Source organism: Falco peregrinus, chromosome 6 (assembly GCF_023634155.1).
Source record: "Falco peregrinus isolate bFalPer1 chromosome 6, bFalPer1.pri, whole genome shotgun sequence".
In the NCBI taxonomy this organism is placed as follows: Eukaryota; Metazoa; Chordata; class Aves; order Falconiformes; family Falconidae; genus Falco; species Falco peregrinus.
The window spans coordinates 3050319-3074535 of record NC_073726.1 but is presented as its reverse complement, the minus strand read 5'-3'; the positions used below and the strand labels follow the sequence as shown (position 1 = coordinate 3074535).

Here is a 24217-nt window from a genome sequence, read left to right as displayed (position 1 = left end):
GCACAAATGGTACTGGTCTTGCTTACCCTGCTGGGACAAAAATTCCAACTCAGGTCTCTGAGTTTTGCCTCAGAAAGGCAAAGTCAGGCCTAGTATGTCCTTCTCAGAAGGGAAACCTTCAGGTACTTGGAAGAATTTTAGTTTTCAGTTCTTTAAACCATCACAAGTGTCAGTCTATCTAAAACAGATGATTTGGTGATTTGGATCTTTTTGAAGAATTGTGCAGTGCAGGAACCTTCAGTGTAGTAAGTACAAACCACTAGTGTAGAATTTTCTGAAGCAAGGTAAAACTATTTTCTTCTGTAAAATGACAAGTTTAGCTACTACAAGCTTCTCTGGTTTGGAAAGTTTGGTTATTAAATGGTTGACATGTTTCAGTAATCAAGGACTATCTCACTAAACTATTTCTTTTGTCTGCTATATAAAAAGGTATGCAAAAGAAATGCAAAAACTCTCGTTGCATGCAGTTTATGGCACTCTGGGGCGGGCTCCGGCATCGCTGTCCCACAGCTGCACCCTTGGTAGTTGTCAAAAACGGGTTCACTCTGACTGAAGCAAAGGCAGGGGCTTTGTGCAAACCAGCCATTTTGTGATGAAACAAAAAGCAAGTTTTTAGGGTGTATAGTGTCATTGTTTACAGACAGATGTCAGAGCTCTTCTATAATCTATAACAAAAAATTCGAGAATTCGTTTAGTTACTGAGAAGCGTTGCTTTTAAGTCTGACATGATAGCATTATGGGGATCACGTAAGGAAAGAGAGGAGCATTGTTGTCTATTAAAAAGGAAACAGGATACTGGTGTAGGAAGCTGAATGAAAGATGAAGGATTAATATGATCAGCAAGTTCTGTATTTCCCAGTGCTGCATCCTTTCATCACAGTTTGTGTGGCAGTTTGAATGGGAGGATTAAAAAATTTTCTGTGGACTCCTAGATAGAGTCACCTAGCCTAAGGATATTTTATTGACAAAATAAAAACATCTTTTATTCGTTATTTTATATTAAAATAATTAAAACTTGTTTTAGAAGTTTTATACTTAATATACTCTCTACTGTCCACCACACACAGAAGTAGAAGCGAAACTTGGTGTGTTGCCATGCATGCATCTGTGGACACTGTGAGGCTTTTCCTTACAAACTGCAACACACCATGTTTCCATGGTCTGCATATTTCTTAGTGAATCGCTTCAGCAGAGTAAACAGCACTTGCTGAAGCAACAGAGGGTCACTCCTGCTTTCGAGCTCCTTGGTGGATGAGTACAGGAGGGCACAGCTGCAGGGACAGCCGCTGGAGCAGCTCGCTGAAGGGCTGCCAAGCAGATAAGGGGCCCAAGCAGTCCCAGGACTCTCTTTAAAAGGGAAAGAGATCTGACACTGATGTTAAAAATAAACCTCTGCTTCATTTTCAGGGCTTGCTGCTGTTCCAGCAGACTGGTAGGTGAGCCATGTTAGCAGCTGTTGTTTTCCTATCGCTAACATGTGCGCCTTGTCATCAATTTCTTCTTTTGCCCCAGTTTTTTGAAGAGGAATGAGCCAGTCCCCGCTGCATGGGAGGGAGCTCAGGGCAGAGAGGGAGAGCAGAGGGCCCTCGCCAGGAAACACCATTGACTTCACTGCCTTTGTCACTCACATGACATAAAAGTGATGAAAAGCAGGGTCACTGTGTAGAGAGCAGCACTGTGCCCTTTGCTGTCCATGTTAGAGACTGAGGTCATCACCTTCTCCTTAGTAGTATTTATTCCAGAATGGTTAAACTTGGTCTGGGAGAGGGGACCTCATAATATTGAGTAAACAGCACAAGTAGAATATGCTGTCCTATGTGTATTTAGCGTGCTCTTAGGACTTTCCAGCATGTCTGAGAACCACATAGGTTGCACCAGCTCTCCGGTGGTACAAGAAGAGTAGTACCCAGAGGCAGTCTGCTGGCCTGCCTGCTGGGCTGCTTGCTGTGCCCTGCAGCAGGGTTAAGCCTTCGCCTCGGCTGGTTTTTGTTTGGAAAGTAGTTCCTTCGCTACTTCATGTTTTAACAAAGCTGGAAGTAAAGTTCCTACGAGGCAGTTGAAAAGACAGAGACAATTTAGGGATTTGAGTTGTGCCAAGATAGGTGGGATGCTGTGTCTAAACTTGATGCAGCTAGGACATGCTTGAATAACAGAGCACCCAAAACTCATGAGTTTGCTTAAATTTTGTACTCATGTTATTTTGCAAGTACTGCATCCTTCCACTCTTTCTGAAATTTTACCACAGTGTCAGGTCCTCATCCCATCACTACTCAGCCCCTTTTCTTTGCTCAGACATGCTGCAGCCTTCCTGAGCAGGCACAGCTCCCCTGAGCTGTCTCCCTCCTCCCTGCTTCCAGCTCATGTTTGCTCCGCACCTCCAGCCCCTTCTGGACTCCCCTCCCTCCTCTCTGCCTCCAGCTCACTCTGGCATTTTGTGGCAGCACCCCATCCCTGGGGGCAGCTGCAGGGGCTACCTCCACCAGCATCCCTACAGGGGCTCCTTGCCCCTTCTTCTGTTCTGTTTTTTGCCTGGATCTAGTCTTTGCTCCTCTTGAGACATCTCTTCCCAGTGTTGCCCATGGGAAATGCATAAACCATCACCCCACATACCCGTAGAGATCCATTTTATTCATTGTCTGTCTCACATTAAAAAGCCCTTAAAGAGGTATATAAATACCTGTTCTTTTTTATCCGTCACTCATGTTGCTTTTCATCTCCCTCCATCTGCCTTTTGCTCCATCAGCAGGTTTTCTTTATTTAATAAATATGATTGCCTTTGCCTATCTGTTCATCTGTCCCTTCCTGTGTCACTTCTGTGCTTTTTTTGCACAGCAAAATGCAGTCATTCTGAACTTTTCTTATTATTCACACTCCTACAGCTGAGTGCTGTCAGGCTGCTCGTCCTGCTGCTGGGGTCACTACAGCTGTGTCTGTCCTCTTCCTGCCCACCACTGTGTCTTTGGGCAGTGACAGGCTTCTTCAAGCTGGACCCTTTTTTCTTGCCTTTAAAAATCTAAGATATGTTGTGGTGCCATTGAAAGAAACAGCAATCCGAAAATCTGCTGTTGTGCTCACAGCAAATGTTTGGGGTCAGGTACACTCTTAGATTCATCCTTCTTTCCCAGTTGCTTTTTTTGTTAAGCTTCTTTAAAGTATCTTTTTAAAAACTAAGCTAGAAACTGTTCAGTTTAATTCCTCCTTTCCACATTAGTACAGCATCTAGCAAGAAAAAAAAATGGTTCGGTCTTCTTTGGGGCTTTCAGATAATGCTGTAATTTACACAGAGTATTAGATTTCATCATAGCTGAAGTTAATTTTTCATCTTTATTTTTTGAGGAGAATAACTGACTGGCTTTGATACATAATCTGAATCACTTCAGTCCAAAGCACATTTTCATAGATGAGTTTTCACAACTCTGAAAACTGTCCCTGCAATCTGAGTTGGTCATGGTCGAATAAGAGCACAGGTTGAGTGTTTTTTGGCACCTGTATCTCTGTGGCTGATATGTGGCGGAGCATCACTGGCATTTGGACTCCAGGGCTGGGTGACTTGGATGGGGGAGGCAACTGGTGGGAAACTTCTGCAGCAGCTATTTTATTAATGTAGCACACAGTTCTGTGGCATCCTGGTGATGCTGCCACCCTGCACAAAATTGGTTTGGTAATAATGATAATGAAATAAGAAGTAAGTGTAGAAGTGACTCCTGTAAATTATTTTCTGTACTCAGCTTAGAAGTGATGTGCTTAGTAATATATATCTTTAGCGTTGTTGAAAAATGTTGCTTTATAATTAACTCTGTATCATGAGGGCCCGCTGCCACTTGGAGATAGACACTGGAGCCTCGACTGGTAAGAGGTGAGTCCAGAGCTGGCTTTGGGCCACCATGTTTGCAGAAAAGCATGAGACCAGTTCTCCACCAGCTTAAGTATTTGATGCTTTCTTAGAAATCCTGGCATGTGCAGGCACTGTGTAAAATGTTACAGTAATGAAACAGATTGTATCAGAGGAGGAAGGGAAGCAATGTCATTTCATTTACCATGTAGTGATGGAAATGGATGCTTCCTCCCCTGGTAACAGCTGACACACTTGATTTCAGTGGAAGTGCCTAAAGGAAGCACATGGATTGTACTGAGGTTGTACTAAGGAAGTGTTGGCTCTGTATTTCATTTCTGAAAAAGAAAACACCAAGGGGAAGGAATTAGTAGCTATAAGAGAACTAGAAGTGTTTTATAACCATTCTCTAGTTTCAGTTATATATTAAGTCTTGTCAGCTACCCAGTAGCAAGGTATCAGTTTACCTGTTAGTAGTGTTACTTGCCATTATAGATGTTTGCTGACAGCAGGGGGAAGGCAAGGAGGAAAGCTACTCACTGACTCTGTTAGCTTAAACACCTTACCTTCTGGGATCCTTGCAGCCATTAAAGTCAGTGGGAGGTATTAAATTAAAGGTGTGACCTGCTTTATCAAGAGTTATATATATTGAATAAGAAATTTAGAAGAAATGGGATTTTTTTTTTATATTCTTTTGGAAGAGAAGGTGGGAGAAGGGGGAAGATTTCAGCCTGGCAAGTAAAACTGGTAAAAAATAGCAGAAACGACCTGCTGATTGTTCAGAGGATAGCTGGTGTGAGGGGCAGCAGCAGTGTGAGCTGCACTATTTGCCTTGGTGATGGTGCTTGCTTTCCATGTGATGAGAGTGCAGTCAGCCTCTGAGTTTGGTCCTTATCCTTTGGCTTTCCTGCACCTGCCAGCATGAGTGACGGTAGTAGGTTAAGCCAGGCTGGTATTTGTTTGGAATAGGAGCAGAAACCACCAGGATGTTTGATGGTAGCGATGCTCGGTATCAGTGATATCGCATGAACTATCTGGCATTCATTGCACATACAGGTTCATGTATGATTATAGGCATTGCCTGAGACAGGAGATTTTAATGAGCCCAGTAGTGGGTGGTGTTTTTAATTAAGTGAAACCTTCAAGCCACTCTCCCAAACTTCTGATAGAAATGCAATTTTGTTCAGAATTTGAGATATACCATCAAATTTATGTTAATGTTTTACCTGACTCATTACCTCAGGGTAGAATGCATCATTTGGCACAAGATAAAAATGTTTTGCGCATGGACATGTTCCTTTAATTATAGAGGGCATGTACATGTATATTTATATACTGTGTATCTTATGTGTTACTTATACATATGTGACATCAAAGTTGCTTAAGGATGTTACTGTTCTGTAGGCAGAAGCTCCTTCTGCATCTGTTTAAGCGAGCACAGACAATTTTGCCTAAATGACAGAAAATCTGAGATCAGAAGCGTGTTAACACCGAGTGTCTGATGTGCAGTAGAGTAATTGTGGGGGATGGGATGAACAAATCCCTGAATGAGTCACAGAATGACTCACAAAAGTAATGGCTGTAAGACTGGGCAGCGTGTATGCATGGGATCCTCCTCCATGGTCAGGAAGTGTCAAATGATGGGTACCTCGAAGAGTGCCTCCACTACTGGTCACTTGAGCCTGCAGGCTCCTAGGATGAGATATTCAGGACAAACATTACCCTTTCTCCATAACTGAGCTAGTGTTTCTTCTCATATTTGATAATCCACAGTAAGCTGCCGTTCTTTCACTCCTTCCTTGCATGTCTTTAGACTGAGGAGTACCGTGGCAGTTGTTTCAGATGCTTGATTATCTTGGGAGTAGCCCACCCTTTCACAGTGGTACAGTTAGCAGAGACCTGATGCCTTCCATCCCTGCCAGCTTCTCACCCAGCAGAGCCCAGACCTGCGTTTAGCCTGAAGACAGCTGCTGGAGAAAACAGGCAAATTTCTTCAGTTAGAGATAAACTTAAAAGAAATGAGGGCTGCTTAGGGCTGATCTTCAGTGTGTTGTGAATTCAAAGCACAGGAGGTGCATTGCTCTAAATCAGACTCACATATGCTTTCAAAAATCTCCTGCCTGTGGTAAGTGATGGTTTCTCTTGAGTTGACTGGCCTTTATCTGGGGCAAGCTGGAGCTTGAGTATCACTGAAGCTAATGCTGTAGAAATTTAGCTCTCAGCCCACTCACACACTAGAATTTGCCAGTACCTTTCCTTCCCAGGGAGGATCTATCCTTCCCCTATTGGCTGAAAACCATTTCCAGATGCCAAAACACCCTCTGTTTCAGTGCCAAGTCCTGCACTGTAACTGATTTTCTGTACCTTGGGTGCGTGCTGCAGCTCTCCCCTTGTGGTTGCTCTGCTGGTAGGTGAGTGGGTGGAAAGGCAGCTTTCTCCTTTGCCCGTGGGTTCCTTGGCCAAAGCTGATACCAAAGGGTTATTTAACTGTGCCCGTACAGCTGTGCTACAGCACCAGCAGAGCTTACCGGTGGAGTCTGCATCCACAAATCCTCCATACTGTGGATCGCTAGTAGTGCCTCACAGCTGATGCTGGGAGTTAGCATACATCTGGCTAAAACCAACCAGCTCCGTCTCTGGGGAGATCTCAGTGAGCTCCATTTGCTCATTGTGATCTGAGTGGCAGCTCTCCAGTGCTGCTGGGCAGAGCTTGTGCGCCCGGCTGGGCTCTGATCAGGGCTGGGGGCAGCTGAGGGTCTTGACGATGATGTGGATTCGGGACTGCTGCCAGCTTAGGTGGACTTGGGATGAAGCTGCTTGCAACAAAGGAACAGATCCCATCTACACCTGCTCAGGACTCAGGGCTTGAAGTGGAAGGGGGGACAGGGTCATGGAGGAAAAGACAGGAAGAAAAAAGCAGCCCAGGCCACGTCAGGGCTTCATTTGCTGCTGTACCTGTAGTTAAGTCAGGCAATACGTTGGTCAGAAAGAGGAGTGTCATATGGGAGCTCTGTGAAATAGATGTCTGAAGAGGCATAGATTGAAAATATACCTATTGGATGATAGTCCTTGTTAATGCTCCTACTGTTAAAATAAAATGAAAAGCATCTGCAGGTCTGTTCCAAACCACCTGCCTTCACTCCATGCACGCTCTCCATCTCCGTGTGCATTTTTTGTCATGTCCAACTATACTGATTTGGGCTGGGATAGCGTTAATTTTCTTCATAGTAGCTGATATGGTGCTATGTTTTGGATTTCTGACCAAAACAGTATTGATAACACAGGGATGTTTTAGCTAATGCTAAGCAGTGCTTACACAGAGTCAAGGCCTTTTCTGCTCCTCAGACTGGTGTAGGCTGGGGGTGCACAAAAAGCTGTGAGGGGACACAGCCAGGACAGCTGACCCCAACTGACCAGAGGGGTATCCCATACCATTTGACCATATCAGCAGTAAAAGCTGTGGGGCAGAAGGAGGAAGGGGGGATGCTTGGAGTTATGGCATTTGTCTTCCCAAGTCACCATTATGTGTGATGGAGCCCTGCTTTCCTGGAGATAGCTAAACACCTGCCTGCCAATGGGAAATGGTGAATGAATTCCTTATTTTGCTTTGTTTGCATGTGCAGCTTTCTCTTTGCCTATTAAGCTGTCTTTATCTCAACTCACAAGTTTTCTCACTTTCACCCTTCTAATTCTTTCCCCCGTCCTGCTGTGGGAGGAGTGAGCAAGCAGCTGAGTTGGGCTTAGCTGCTTGTCGGGGTTAAACCATGACACTAAGCAAGAAATAAGAAGCACTTTAAAATAAGCTGGGTGTTCAGCAACTTCAGGATAAAGGCTTTCCATAATGGACAGGAGCAAAGACCTTGAGATAAAAATTGCAACATTTACCTGGCCAACTTGGAGATGTAAAGGGAAGGTTGTTGGATTTGGGTTTTTTTGGGGGGCAGGTGTCTCTATTCTAAATCAGACAGAAAAATCAATCCAATTTCTTTGCTCGAAAGACTTTTCTGCACAGGTGCCTTCCAAATCCAATGGCAGCTTCTGGTCTAACAAAAGGAAAAAAGGGTGGGTAAATGTACAGCCATGACAGAAAACCCAGTGAACCCATTTTGCTCCCAAGGGAGATGTGACCGGGAAAGCAGCAGTCTCACGGGGCTGCTGCAGAGGTGATGGGAACAGGGAGTGAGCAATGCCCACCAGGGCCCACCAGCAGATGCGGAGGGGCAGTTGCACACGGCAGCAAGGATGGTATGAATTTACCTTAGATGCATCATGATGTGTCTTGCTGGAGCGTGCCTTGCTCATACAGAGCATCTGCTTCAGCTGACTGCATGACTAGCGTAAGCTCTTGGGTTCAGTCCTGTACAACTACTGCGTTTTCTCATGCTCTTACACACATTATGCCTGCCACTCAGCAGCAGAATTCTCTTTGGGATTACCTTTATAACAAATCTGTAACGTTCGTCACTACCTTTGTTTCACTAGAGCCTCTGTTTTGATTTTGGGAGCCTGTGTCGTGCAGCTGTCCAGCAGTGGCCGGAGGCAGAGCACTGCTGAAGGAATTGAGGATGCATACACAAAACTTCCCTTTTAAAAACTATGTCCCACCCCTGCTTTCCCACCCGAGAGTCAGCTCATCCACATTTCATCCAGCCACCAGTCACTGTAGGGGGGACATAGCCGTACACCGAAAGTCAAGACCTACATGGCTGTGCGCTGGTGTGCTCACGGGCACCTGGAAGCTCAGCGGCCACTTGCATTCCCCTGTTCTGGGCAGGCAAGACCTGCCCTTTAATCCAAACTCCTTGCATAAGTACAAGTCACACAGACAGTTGCAAGCAGTGGGAGTGGTGCTGGTCGGTGCTGGAGAGGTTAATGCAGCACCTTGTTTTGAATAGGGTGGGTTGCAATACAGCAGCCTCTGATGGTCTGCTGTGGAGACAAGCAGAAGCCCTGCTGGCTACAGCACACATGCCCCTATGCCAGGTGCCTATGGAGCTGACAGTTTATCTCGTTTCCTTCTGAAAACACAGACCCTCTCTGATGATGGCAAATTCACCTGTTATGGAAATATAGTTTTTATCCAGGACCAATAATTGACTTTGCCATAGGGGATAAAAAAGGCAGATAACAACATTTTAGTGAAACTCAAGGTTGTGATAGCTGTGCCGAAAGACATTGATGACAGTGGTTACTGCTTTCTTTCCTACAAAAGGAACTAATTGTTGTTAGAAGTTCTGGGTTCACAGCACCCCGTCATCCTAGGACTAACAGGCAAACGGGAGCATCACGCAGCAGCTCAGCACTGGCTTCCCTGTGCCACCCCGCTGTCTCATCGCCCCTTGGGCGTGAGGCTCCCATTCCAGCAGGAAAGCCTTGTTTGCTCAGCTCCCGGTCTCCCTGCCAAGCCTGCCAATGAGGCTGCCAGCGCAGCGGGTGATTTGTGAGGCAGGCACATGCCTGCAGCTGAATGCCAGCTCCTTGGAGAAAAGCCACATAGCTGCCACCAGCTAGGCATAACTTCTAGTCATTGGACCCAAGGTGAAAGAGTTAGCCCTGAAAGTATCCAGGACACCATCCAGTATCACTTACTTCTTAATCTGAATGGTCAGGAGAAGTGGTTGGCAATTAAATTCTTAGATAGGTATTAGGTATTACACCCTGTGCTGGGGAGCACCTCTCGCACTGGGGCATGGTTGCCCCAGCCGAGTGCTGTAATTTTGTAATGTGGTTGGAAAAGACAGACCCCAACAAAAGTCAAATCACTGGAAATGCAATTAGTCATAAAGGCTGAGTATGACTTGTTCAGATGTCTGTCACTGGTGACATCTGAGCAGATGTAATTGTGATCTGAGGGAGAATTTCTGAAGTTAATCCTCCCAGTGGTTTCCAGACTAATTTGTTAAGGGATTGAGGGAGATTTTCTAAACAAACAATGCCGTTGTTGAAGATTATGATAATGCCACTGTTGATCAGATGTGAGCCCCACCAGAGTTTGGATTTTGTTGGATCAGATTGACTTGCTGTATTTACAGCATCCGTGATCAACACAGGCCCACTTCAGCATTATTTGGCATTGTCTGGTAAAGAAAAATGCAGACCATTAATTGTGATGTTACGCAAATATCTTAGGGGAGCAGGGTTCTGTAAATATGGAAAATGTCATTCAGTTAGGAACAACCAACTTCTCTGGGCATATTTTTCCAGGAAGAGATACAATTTTGTGGATCTGAATTTCCAAACCTAAATAATAATATCTCTAAGAATTGCCAATAGAGCTTTTAAAGGCTATCTCAAGTGCGCAAGGCAGAAAGCGTGCTAAAATTTAGTGTTTCCCGTTAAAACAAATCATGTATTCTTACTTCATATTTAGCCACATTTCTAACTTCATCATTTCCTTATCACTCATCTCATTGTGAACATTGTGAAATAGCAGAAGGTAATGCAGGGTTGCGGAGGTCAGTGGTGGCACAGCGAGGAGGAGGCAGTGGGTAGTGCTAGCTTTCAGCAGAGCACCGGTAGTATACTTCACCAGATCATCGGTTTGGGCTGGATACCCTTCCTTCTACAGCATTTTCGTGGGATCAAAAGTTCTGCCATAGCTTAAGCACAGGAAAGCTTGCAAGACACCAAAAATGCAGGGAGCGTAACCGCAGTGAACTCATTAGCTCTAGAAGGACTTTTCTGTGGTTACCTGCATAAGTGCAGGGCCTCTTCTTCACACGGAAAGTTGCCAGGGTTTTTTCAGTTGTACAAGGAAGAAAAGCAGTTCAGGTGGAAAAGTCACTTTGTTTGCTAGCCACAATCAAAAATTTTAACCAGTATTCTGAGGGACTTGCATGTTGCGTTTCCTTGTCACCTCAAGAGTTGGAGGGATTTTTCCTGGATTAGCAATGTTGTTAGCCAGGTGCAGGTTATGATAATCTTTTCACAACTTTATTACAAGAACAAAAGTTACTGTATTAGCAGTTTGTTGTGCTTTTTGGTGGGCAGGCTTGTACATTTGTGAAGCATGTGGTAGGTAGTGCTGGAGGCACACGTACGACATGAGGGTGTGAGGACTTTGTAGCTATGCATCTGTGTTACTTATCTATACTTCGTATTTTTTGTGCTAGTGGGCATGGCTATTTAAAAAAAACTAGCAATTAAAATGACAAGCAGCTAAAGAAAGGGAAAGAAATCAGGTTTTCCATTGCTGAATGCATGCCAGCACTTCACATTTAAAGTTCAAAATGTTGTTTTAGTCAAACACATAAAATATGTTCCTCATGTCTGAGTGCAAAACATGTCATTTCCTACATGCTCAGAACTCTTGTGGCAACTTAAAATGCCATGAGAAAAGGTAATCTCTGCAAAAATAGTTCAGTTTATGAGTCATTTCCTGGCATTCTGGCTGAAGATTCAGAGACTCCCATCCATGCTGAGGCCAATTTCATCCTCTTCCATCCAAATACAGAGGGTCATCAATGAAAGTCCTAGTCTAGATAAGACCATAGGTTTGATATGTAGAAATTGAAGCTTGACAAATTCTGCTTAGAAATAATACACAGTACCCTTAATAGTGAAGGTGTATGATCTGCATGATAATCTGCCCACAGTTCTGAGGGTCTTGCAGTCCTTTGAAATCTTTCAATCAAGTCACTATTTCCTGTTCTAAAGGAAAACTTTAACTTGGGTACAAGCCATGTTATTGAGACAGGACTCACTGTGTGATGTTCTGTGGTTGTATAAGGCAAAAGGCTGAGTAGATGCTAACATGAGTCCCTTCCATCCATAAAATGTGGCGGAATCCTGTGAAAACCCATCTCGAGCTCCAGCCTGCAGTATTGCAGGTGGGAAGACAAGAGCCAGGAGGACAGGAGAAGTGTTGCCGTGCGTTTCTTATGCTCTTCCAATGGCATCTGCCACTCCCTCAGTGGGACTTTGGTTGAGCCATTGGCAACCATTTACGTTCCTAACATCTCCTGAAAAGCGCTGAAGGGCTGCCTGGCTAATATTTGCTTTTTCTTGCTCCTGCTTGGATGTGGTTGCAGAGCCCTTGCAGGTGTTAGTGGGTCTAAAGGGGGGCAACTGATCTGCCCTTGCAGAACAGGCACGTGAGTCTGGACTTTGAAAGCCCCTCCCTGCAATTTCACCAGTATTTATTCATGCAGATTTCAATTAGTAGTAATTGCTTTTGTTGATTTTGGTGCGGGGGGGGGGGTGGGGGGGTGGGGGTGGGGGGGGGGGTGTCTGGTAGAGGGTAAGTGCGAACTGATTGATATCTGGGAAAGGAAATGAGGATTTGGCCGTGGAGCAACATTCCATTGTCTTGACACAAAATAACAAATAACTGGCCTCTAAATCTGTGTCTCAGGAAATGAAAGTGTAAAGCAGTGAAAGTCATTTGGAGGTCATTGAGATGCAAAGTGTGACCGGCTCCCCAGCCCTGAGTTGCTCTTGCTCAGCTCTCCGTGACAGCTTTGAGAAGTCTTTTGGGTGGCTTGGGAAGAGGAGGGCGAGTGCATACCCAGTGCCTGGCTCTTTCTGTCCCCTACCTGCTTTAGGAAGTGTTGTTCTCACAGAGTTTGCAAACCCCACCTGAAAATACCCATTGTTATGCCGGTTATTTTTTATGCAAATGCATACAGTAATTTTTTCAGAAACCATCCTCAGAGGTTTTGATCTGCAGGTGACAGCAGGGACAATCTCATGTCAAAACTAACCCAAGCCCTTGCTCTTCTGGAAGCCTCATCCTTGGCAAGGCTGCTCAGCACTTAGTCCTCTTGCTCCTCGCAGGTTTTAAAAGGCTTGACTTGTGTGCCCAGTTACAGCACTGCCACTTCTAAGTCTGTGCCCACCCCACACCTGAGCTGAGTCTCAGCCGCATGGCTTTCCTCATGGCATGGGGCTCTCAGATCACCCTGGAGAACCTGGCACCCAGCAGTGCTCCCTGAGCCCAGGTTTGCTCAACTCATTTGAACACTTCCGTGCCACAAAACTGCTCAGAGGTTTAATGGCACCTCCAAAAACAGTGATTTTCAGCTCCTCCTGAAGGCTGAGGAGATGCAAGGGACCTCCATGAGAGCCGGCAGAGTCTGAACGGGCCGTTTGCTCACCATAAGGCCTTGAGGACAGTGCTTGAAGGCGGTGATGTGCAGCCCAGCCTGGCGAGGGCTTCTGCAAAGCCAGCGCAGTCATTGAAATGGCACCTCAGGAATTTGGTATGAGTTCTTTGAAGTGCACTGTTATCTCAATTTAATCACACAGTAAATCTACAGTAGCTTGATGATTTGCAGTAACTTTTCAGGTATTTTGTATCTGTCTGTGTAGTGAGGGGAAACAGTGCTTTGCAATTACCTGGCCGTGCAGGGGTCTGTGTGTACCAGGAGACCCTCACAAAGATGAAGCCATGGGGGGTGGGGGGGTGTAGCCTGTAGAGCAGTGTGGGATTCCTGGATTTTAAAGACTCGGTTGTGTCCCCAACACCCACACCAAGCAGCAGTTTTCTTGGCAGGGTGTCACTAGGGATGAGTCCAAGGAGAAGGAGTTAGTTGCTGTGAGTGTCACGTTGTGCTATTTCTAGGTATTTCTTGGATTCTGACAGCAATAACATTCACATCCTGGATGCAAAATGAAGTCATAAAACAGACCAGTTTTATATAAAGCTGAAAATATTTGAGAGTGGTACTTTGGCAGGTAGATAGGGACAAATGGCAAAGAGGGAAGGGTTTGCTGAACTGGGAGATGGGAACATATGAAGGAGAACAGGGATGCTCTTCCAGCATCTTTCTTCATGTGCTCTCCTCTCCCAGTTCTCCAAGGGTGCTGGAAGATCATCCCTGTTAGTGGAAAGGAGGGAGGCAGCAAAACAGTCAGAAAAAGGGTTCAGAGGGCAGGGGAGGACCAGGGAGAAGGTGCAACAGCCACAGGGGCAGATCAGAGGGGAGGAGAGCGCTGCAGATGGCAGCTGAGGGGATCCACAGCAGCAGAGCACCATGGTGAGTGGTGTCTCCCATGCAGAAAGCTGGATGTTGTCTTGAGCAGCAGGCATGGTCTCTCGGCCTCCAAAACAGGTTCTCCTTGCTGTGTCATAGATTCAGCGTCAAAGAACCGAGAAGCATCTGGAAATAAAAATGTGAGGATAAAATTTCCGTTGCAGGCATTCTTCCCATCAGTACTACAGCAGCCTTTGCCAAAATCAGTCAAATCCAAGAATATTCCCTTTGCAGGAACTGGTATTTGTGAAGATGCAGGTCATGTTCTGTGAAGGGAAGCAGCACGTCTGGGTGCTGTGGATGTGTAACCATGGCTTTTCACAGCCTTGCTGTGGTATTGCCACACGGTGGGACAGGAGGGCTGCTCCCTGTCTCTGTCCTACCACCGTAAGAGCAGCAGCAATTCGGGCAGCACCATTTATGTGTGCCAGGTCTCATAGCTGTGCCAAAAACCTCCTGCTTTGAGTATCAAAGTTTAGCCTCTGCATGCGGCTGTAAAGGAGATAATAAATCAGGCTGGTAAAACTTGCTTGATTTTGTGGCCCAGCCTGGATCCTGAGGATCAGTGTTTCAGGGAATTAGTCTAGGAAAAGGAACTGGTCTGGTGGCTTTTCAGGATTTGCATTTTTGACTCACCGATGGGAAGCTTTTGGGTTTTCTTTTTCACTGTCATGGGCTCTCATGTTTCTGTACAGACTGGAGCCAAGTTTGTGTAGAGAAATTCCATTAAAATATTCAGGGAATAAAGGGCATACATACATCAAAGGGGTAAGGGGTTTATGTGAAATGATTTGTCCTGCTTTTCCCTGGTGACTAATCAGGATGTATAAAAGATTCTCAGTTCTTCACACCGCCTTATTTTAAAGGTGCTCTGGAAAACTGTTGGGGGAAACCTTAAAAAGCAGAGATTAACGTTAATGGTTTCTCTAATCTGGTCTAATTTGGAGTTTCCCAGTTGATCAGAATGATCTGCAAGTCCATGCCAGGGCACTAAGCTTCTCTGGCATTTCCTAGTCTCTCCCCCTGGGATTGCAAGTATCGTGCTTTCCTCGTTTGTTTTTTCCTGTTTATTTATTTATTTTCCTTGCAGGGGGGCGGGCTCCGGCCGCTTGCCCAGGGAGATTGTCGCCACCGCGGGCCCTTAATGAGCTTTTTGACCACTGAAGCAGCACAGCATCGCCTGGGAATCGGGTGGCGGGGGGGCTTCTCCCCTCACGGCGTCAGATAGCAGAGCAGAGGCCGGCGGGTTAATGAAGGAGCCGGGGTGGCTGGCAGGCTGCCTAATGAGCAGCAGGGAACTGGTGAGGGGGGACCCAGGCGGCGGCCAGAGCCCCAGCAGCAGCCTCCAGTGGGAGCCAATGCCAGTTGCTCCATTTTTTTTTTTTCCATTATTGCTGTAGCTGGAAGCCTTAGAGCCCCAAAGGGTATGAATATGAATATGAACATGAGGCGTTTTCCACCCAGCGCTTTTGGGGGCGGTGGGGGCTGAACCAGTGCTTTAACAATACAGGGGAGTGCTTTTTTTTGTATTAAAAATAACTAGGAAACAGATTCTTTTTAACCTTTAACCGCTCCAAACAGTCAGTAAATCATTAGCTACTGATTAACAAAAACAGAAGGGTAACTTATTGTCCAGTAAGCAAACTCTTGGAAGCACTGAAAGGCTGGCACTGACTTCAGGATGGCTTTTTACACATTTGCACTTATTAAAAAGACAGACAAGCCAAGCTCTGCATATTAAGCTATGCCATACAAAGCATTTTGCTAAAAGATCAACTTTCTACAATAGATGCATTTTTAAATGTGTACAGTGATCTGAGCAAATGCAGCGTTTATGATCTGCAGTGTTGTATCTGTCCCCTGAGAAAACAGGTCTCCTCGTGCCAAACGTAGCGAGGTAGGTTGTGTCTCATCTGCAAGGGTTCCCAGTTTGTGTTCTCAAAGTCTTGGCCATATTTAGAGTCTGCTGCTGAACCGTCTCCTCAGCTCCTTCAAAAGACTCAATGGGGTGGCTAAAGCAGGCGGAAGCCCTCGTGGCTGGGGTTCCGGCTGGAGAGCACAGCTTTCAGTTTGAGTTCAGGGAATATCCATCATGTTGGAACACTCTCCCCTGACCAGTCAGAACCACTCTCCCTTTCCATCTGTGCAAACAGTCAAGTGACAATTTTTTATCTAAGAATGGAAGTTGGAAAAAGGTGTTTCTGGTGGAGGAGATGTTTGTGGGGCCTTTCAAAAAGGCTTATTATCTTGCAGATTAACTAGTAAAAGGGTGAGTCCAGGAATCTTGAGTGTCACCGCTGCTGCTGGTTGACTAAATAAACATTTGCACTTTGTAGTATTCCTGTTACATGTACAGCATCTAGTCTGATTTATTGCAAAATAAGTCTACAGAATATTGGAATATTTCCTTAAACCTCTCTAACAATTTTGCATCGTGGCTTTTGAAAACAATAGTATCTATAATGTAAAAATGTAACGGTTAAGTATTTAAAACAAGGCTTCCATTGTCTGCTAATCCATGTGTCTCTTCTGTTCACACTGCATCGTTACACCATCTGTGTCTTTAATAAGTAACTGTGTGGGCTCTCGCAGTTTAAATATTTACTTTAAAATAATAGAGGAACCAAATGAAACTGAGATACATGCGAATATCCACGTCTGATGTTTTTAAGTGGAATGGAAGTACATTTGTGCAGTAGATTCACAAACAGATGTGTGTTGATGACCTTCTGTCCTCTGTCTGGTCTCCATTTTTAAAACACGTTCACAGATTAAGCTTCTCAGGGTTTTACATACACCTGGGATAATCTACATGTATTTCTTTCTGTTCCTTGCTCCGGACTTGTGTTTCACGAAAATCAGATTTGGCATTGCTAGTAAAACACCCTCACGGTGGCGTTCTCTCCCTGCAGCCTGAGAAAGTCACTGCAGGTGGCCAAAGGGAGTTACTAGAACCTTTGCAGTTTGAGAAGGTCACTCCTGCAGGTCACTACTGAGGACAGTAGCTGAGTCACACTGTTAACTCTGCAATGGTCAGAAAGGGATCTGCAGTTTTCAAAAGACAGCCTTGGGAGGCTCATTCCTACAATCGCAGTCTGCCTGTGACTGTGTCTGGGCAAGGGAGAATGTCATGGGTTACAGGGCTAGACATGAGACTTGAAAATGGCCACCCATAGATCAGAACCACTAATCTCCATCATGAAAGCCCAGTGAGGCAAAGTTCAGTTTAATGACATTCTGTACAATTTTAGGAACCAATTGCCATTATTTGAGGAACCTAGACGTGGTTCATCTTGTTTTACAGTTAGCGAGGAAGGCAGGTGGTTCTGCTCTCATGTGTGGATCCTGAGTCAGGGATGGTTCTTTCACTTCTCCAAGTGACTCTGCCATTATAATGAGAAAACATAAGGGTCAGTACAACAAACACATGTACTTTAATACAGAGTGCACAGAATGTTTGAAGAATCACTCACTGTGTGGTGGTGATAATACACTGCGACACTCAGGACTGCTTTTCCGCTCCCCACCCCCCCCTTTTATTTTTTTTTTTTTTTTGAGTCCAGGAGGAATCCACATCTTTCATAGTTTAAGAGAGACCAAGTTCTCTCTCTGGTGCTGTTAGGTATCTCTTCTTGTTACTCACTTTTACAGCATGTGGTCTTTGAAATTTGAATCCAAATCCCTTTCTGGACAAGCACTTAAGTAAAAAGGCAGCCTTTAGAGTTAGGCAGCACAAGGTAAATTTTCAGCCCCGTGAACAGGAACTCAGTTACGTGACTTGCATTAGCATTAATGGGTGGTCATGCTGGTAAATTCGTGTACACCACATTGCACATTTATTAATGAGTGCAGAATTGGCACAGCTAATGAAACTTGCCTTTCAGGTAGCATGGTGTTTCAAGAGATGAGTCTGACAGGCAGAAAGGACTGCTGAGTACCCAGATGAAAGTCTGGCTTTTCACTCCTTGAACATACTTCCAGAAAATAATAGTGTGAGTTAATGCTGGTTAGTGTTAGCTGTTCCTGCTGTTAGGGGTAAGTCTTACGCTATTGAGGATTCCATTGAAGCAAAGAACATGCTGTAAATGTAAATGTATGTGATATCATTTAGTGTTGGCCATTTGCTTTCTTGTGTATTTTCCAAGTACTAGTTACTGTTATTTATCTTCTTCCAAATGTAGGCCAGTCCTCTGCTAACACCAGCTTCTATAATCACAGACAAATTAAGTTCTTTTTGTAACTTTTGCCCGTGCTGCTTTCCCAAAGGTGATCCCTGCTATGGCTGAGCATCACCTGGTGATTTCCAGACTACGTTACTCATGGGCATCTTATACTCCATGTTCTTATAGTGTGTCTGTTGCAGTGACAGCATCTTCTCATTTCCAAACCCCTTCCCCAGCTTATACTTTGCTAGGCTAAATAGGCCAAGCCTGCTTTGTCTGTTTGATAAGGTAGGCTTTCCATTGCCCTGGCTGTGATTCTGTGCATCTGTTCTACTTGGAAGTTATTTTTCATAAATTAAATCAAAATTGCCCACAATATTCTAGCCTGTTCAGTGTCATAAAATTTCCCTCATGCCCATCTTCACAACAGCCCACTGTCGTATTGCTTTTTTTACCTTTCAGTAACACCATGGTTCATAATTGTTTTATAGTCAGTTAATAGGGTGTGTGGGCGTGTTTCTCCTTTTTCATCATGCGTAGCTGATGGTCTCTGGGCCTGCAACAGGAATTCTTGTCATTAGATCCCAAGTTTCATGTTGTGTGATTAATTCTCTTTCTAGTACTCAGCTATTCAAAGTGATTCTTTTTTTATAATTCATGATGCTCTAAATATCCTTTGCATCAGCAGTGAACTATATTTAGTATTAATCAACATATTAAATTAATAAAATCAGTTTCATTATTAAATTCTGAAGGAAATCCTAACTTGGGCTCCCTCTGTTCCAGTCTTTTATTAAATTCACATTATTTGTGTTATAAAGCATTCTCCATGCTAGGTGCTGAGAAGATGAGTAGTGTAGTACTTGCCACATATAAAAGAAAAAAGAGTCCAGGTCACATTAAATCACTCAGAAAATCTCTTTCCTTTCCCAGCAACATATTCTTCCATTTTGGGAAAAGCCTGTTCTGTCAAATGGGCCTTTTAACATGGTCAGAAAATCACTATGTATTTGAACTAAGTATGATTTGAACTGCCAATAGGTCTCTTTTCATTCGCCAGAATATTCTGTTTCTTCCTCCTCGGCTTATGGTTCTGTGTGGTCATCAGAGCCAAAGAGGTGCCAGAGAACTGCACTGCAATGAAAATCAACATCTAGAGAAACACTTTGCAGTTTCTATGTTAAATAAAAGTTGAAAAAAAATCACTTTGCTGCTGCAGCTAGCTGACTGTGAAGGAGCAGCTGCAAGCTGCTGAGTTTCATCAGATTGCAAACTTGATTAACATTGGGCAGATCCCCCCTGCTGTGAGAATAAATACCCCGCCTTTGTCAAGGCTCCCATGTAAGAAACAATAGGTTATTTCAGTTGAGCACAAGAACATAAATGTTAATCGAGCCATGCCTCCAAATGAATAGAAGTAGCACCCAGAATGTAAACATTTTAATTTTGGAAGGGAAGGTCTGCTTGTTGGTTGGTTAATTTTCTATGTATTTTTTCATTTACTTTGAAAAGCTGCTCACTAATATTGCTGTCATTGCATGCAATAGCATTTTCAGCACTGGAAATATGTATGTTTCCTGTCTTTCCAGGCTACGTAGTGGCAAAGTCCAGGGAGTACTGGAAAAAAAAATATCTGCCTTAATATCCCTCAAGAGAGGTCAAAACCTTATACTGTTAACTGCCAAACTATGTGATCACATTAGTTCTTGGTAGCAGAAATGGAAAATACTTTCCAATTGGAACTGACACCAGGAAACATCTTTTAAAAATGTTTTTTATACGTTGGGATAATTACCTTTAGTAATAAATTTAACAAATTTATGTGTGTGCAAGTGAAACAGAAAGAATAGGCATTTATCCCCTACTGCTTCCTTGTTTGTTGTACAAATAAGGGAATTCAGTACACAGTTGAGCAATATATCTTTTAAAGTGAGCGTACAGCAAACTGTAGTGTGATGCCCAGTCAGCTTCTGCTTTCGTATACTTAAAACTGTTGTTGATCAGCACCTATAAAAATAACTCTTGGCTTTCAGTTGTACTGCATGTTTGATCAGATCCTGGTCTCTATTCTGCTGTGACTAGCAACTGGTGGTTTCTCAGTTGGCTCAGCAATGGGCGGTGGTTTTCCATGCCCTCCATCTCGTAGTTGGAATACGCAGTCTTCACCTAAGCTCCCTCCTGCTCATCAGACAACCTTTCACTATGGCCTTTATAGGAACCTGCACTCAGTTTCTGGTGGCCCTGGCGGAGTACCCCCATCAGAGAAAATTTGATTTAAGCCTTTAGCCTGATTTGTGATATGACATCATTTTATGGTTTTCTGTCTTTGGGCACAAACAATGTTAAAATTCAAGTGACTTCATTCACTGTAGGTGAAGAGTTGCAAAATGAGCGGAATTTATTAGTTTGCTCTGCAGAAGTAAGAAAATGCCTCTTTGAAGTGATTTAGGCCAAAGTGGTTCAGCAGTAGAAAAGACCAAATCTACTTCTGACCATGCTGTGTAACATACTGGGCACGTGTGGACTCTCTGAAGTCATCCACTGGGGTTTTTTCTCACCTAGATATCATAGGTCAACTTAACTTCTGCTATTTTGTTTATGTATCCTATTTTAGTCCCCTTTGAGGGGTAGAAAGTATGTTGTTGAGCTGGCTGAACCAGCATTTAAATCCCATGTGTATGTAGCACTGTATGACATGTGCCATTTATTTCTTGAAGCCCAACATTGGGCGATTAGGAATTCCCCACGGGCCTTCTGGAGAGAAGGTGGCCGTGGTGACTGTGGACGACTGTGACACAGCAGTGGCTGTGCGCTTCGGGAGCCTCATTGGAAACTACACCTGCGCTGCCCAGGGGACTCAGACTGGCTCAAAGAAGTAAGGATTCCCTATATTTCTGTTTTCCACTCACTCCCTTTTTCCAGGGGAGAGTCAACAGTATGTGATTAACTGCTAAGCAAATCAAGTTGGAAAAGCAGGTCTATTTAACAAGAAGACGTTACAAGGCTTAGTTTGGTAGATGGAATTTGTTAGAGGCTACTGCAAGTGTCAGTACACTGAGTGGAATGCACAAATTCTGTGTAATGCAGACGTGTGCCCAAATTGCTTGTAAAATGGAAAAAGAAAAGACTTGGAGGTCAGTGTGGATAGCCCCCAGAAAGCATCTACTTAGTATGAAAATGTAGAGAGAAGGGCAAATAAAATGTTAGACTTTATTAGTGAAGGGGATGACTGAAGAGCTTATTACTTCCATCATTTAAGTTAAAAGTCTTGTCTTAAAAGGAAATAGAAATAAAATACAGGAGAAAAGGCCATTGAAAATCATTCAGTATGAAAAAAAAAATTCCTGTGAGGAAAGACCAAGAAAGATTAGCACTTTTGAGTTTAAAGAGGAGATGGACAGCCAGGAACAGCAAGCAGGGATATAAAATAATGAGTGATAGCAGAAAGACCATTGACAAAAACACATGCTGCTCTTAAAAACCCAAGAGAAGGGAGCACCACAAAAATTAGGGCAAATTCAAACTGACCAGATGATATACCTTTCACAGAGTGGAATCATTCAGCGGAACCTCCATCCACTAAATGTCATTAAGACTAAGATCTTCAGAGGATTTTAAAAGGGTTGGCACTGTATAATATTTAAAACATTATATCAAAATATACAGCATCTCAACCTTATGCTGAGGAGCATTAGACAGGCCCTGGGTGACTAGAGTCTGAAAGAAGTGTCCTGCAGCTGCAGTTTTTTCCATAATTTTCATTTCCTTCTTCATACTGGCCACTGTTAGGGACAGGTCATTGGATTCTGTATGTGTATGACAGCTCCGAAGTTAAAAGTTACGGTGTTTCTGGAAGGTCCTTTGATTACAAGCTCTGGAATTAGCAGAGGGAAGTGCTTGGCAACACGGGTAGACTAAACAGCTCAAATGTGCACATGGAAGCAGTGAGTTAACGAACAAAACAAAACAAACTATATGCAAGAAATGATGAGCATTTCTTTATTTCTTCAGATCTTTGGACCTAACTGGCCCTCTGCTCCTTGGCGGTGTCCCAAACTTGCCTGAAGATTTCCCGGTGCACAACAGACAGTTTATTGGCTGCATGAGGAACCTCTCTATCGACAGCAAGCCCATCGACATGGCTAGTTTCATCGCCAATAATGGCACTCTGCCAGGTATGAGTGATGTGTGTAACAGGGCTTACGATGTCAAAGGGACTGGCACTGGGAGGAACCCCACGAAGGGGCAGGGGACAGAGGGGTCTGAAACAGGCCCTGTTGTCCCCCGTCCCCGTCCCCCCCCCGTCCCCCCCTTGGCACTGCAGAACACAAAGCATTTGCCCCAGGCCACATGGCAGGGGATCAAAGTGCTGCTGGGCACCATGCTGCCACCATCGCTGTCACCGGCATGGCTGCATCCAGACCTTGTTTGTTTGAGCAAGGTGCAGCCCATGCCCATGCCAGGGATGCACACAATAGTCCATGGCACAGTGCACACTTACAGGATTAACCGGCACACAGAAAAGGACCGGGCATGTTTAGACCTTCTGCATTGCTATGAGTTTCACCCAGGAATTTAGTTCTAAATGAACTTTTCCTGGTTTGGTTTGTGGGGTTTTTTAAACTACCTTTTAAATGCCACTTTGCTCTGAAAGCTGGTGGGATTAATTCATGAAAAAGGCAATGTTTTTAATGATTTTTCCACAAATAATGTTTGCAATTCTGTAAATCAAATTCTGCAATCCTCCAAATCTGAAACCTGCTTCGTAAAGCAGCCTGTTGGAGGTTCTGATTTGGTTTCCAGTCCTCGGATCCCCGATCAGGATTAGTTCTGATGTAGAAAATGTTCTCATCATCATAAAACTGTCTCTTACATGCAAGAATGGCAAGTCTCTTCCTTCCATGCTGCTGACAGTCTGTGTGAGAGCTAAATTGCAGTTCTTAGGTATGTTGCACTCATCACGGATTAAGAAAGGACTCATAGCATACCCTTCAAATTGCTGTTTTGCCTTGGAGCCCTTTTTTAACAGTTATGTCTCTAATATTACTTAAACACAAGCTTTTATCTTATGGTAACATACATCAGGAGGCCATGAAGTGTTTTCTTTAGGATAGATGGTTTTTTTCATCATTTGGCAATGTGTTTCCATAGAGTTTAAAACAATGGTGTATAGTAGTGTTATTCCACTGTGTGACACTGCACATTGGCTTTCCCTGGTTAGTGTCTTGGTTAGATGACAGCAAGTTGCAAACAGTGGTGCTGTGTCACACACCAGTTGATCTGCCTGTCTCTAGCGGTGGATGCCAGGGGAAGAGCATGCAGTGATACTTGCCCAAAATTTTCGCTTAGTCCCCAGAGATTTACAACTCAGTGACTGTATCTGGTAGCCTTTGATAGATTTGTCTTTATGAATCTGACACTTGCTCAGCTCATGTAAACTTTTGCCATCCACATTGTGCTCCACTGACTTTAAGAATACTAAAAAAACCCAAAACAACAAAAAACCCTATACTGATCATGTCTTCTTTTTACATAAAACCTCAGATACAATCATTCAGAGCCTTTTTCTTGTTAAAACCGTGCAAAATAACCGTCTTCCTGAATTTCAGGCTGTGCAGCGCAGAGGAACTATTGTGAAAACAACTGGTGCCAGAATGGAGGCACATGTGTCAACAAGTGGAACACATACATCTGCGAGTGCCCCGTACGCTATGGAGGGAAAAACTGTGAGCAAGGTAGGATGCAAAGAGCTCTTCATTCGCAGACAGTTGCATGTTTCATTACCCAGCGTGAACATCTCATAGCACATATGTCAAACTGTGGTTCTTAAGGAACAGGTAACAGAAGATTGCAATTAAGACTAGAAGTCACCCATTATATATTTGAAATAATTTTGGAGATCACCTATACAGTAAATGTGATAGCTGGCATACTGCCATGAGTAACAGCAGCTTTCATTGATTTACTTACATAAGCAAACTAGTTCCACAGAACTTGGCAGTATGTAGTAATTTGTGTATAGTAAAAATGCCTGATCCTAAGCCCCTTTAAATCAGTGGAAAGAATCCCGCTGACTTTATTGGGCTTTGACTCAAACCAGGATGAATGTGCAGTTTTAATCACTACTTTCTTGGCAAGAAGGCAGTCTCGGCAGAATACGAGCACTTTCAGTTTTATTGGATTTTTCTTTGATTGAACACAATGTGTGTATATGTGTAAAACCTTATTAATAAAGGGTGAGAAAGGAG

General features: G+C 44.0%; 1 protein-coding gene across 6 annotated transcripts in view; it reads left to right on the top strand.

Annotated features, from left to right (window-relative positions):
- CELSR1 (cadherin EGF LAG seven-pass G-type receptor 1) overlaps positions 1 to 24217 on the top strand; it is a 173232-nt gene that overhangs the window by 99876 nt on the left and 49139 nt on the right. For all 6 annotated transcript variants that reach the window (XM_055808888.1, XM_055808883.1, XM_055808886.1 and 3 more), the window contains exons 6-8: positions 20687 to 20844; positions 21981 to 22144; positions 23579 to 23704. In XM_055808888.1, coding sequence (XP_055664863.1) covers positions 20687 to 20844; positions 21981 to 22144; positions 23579 to 23704 — 448 coding nt within the window. The remainder of the gene's footprint in view (positions 1 to 20686; positions 20845 to 21980; positions 22145 to 23578; positions 23705 to 24217) is intronic.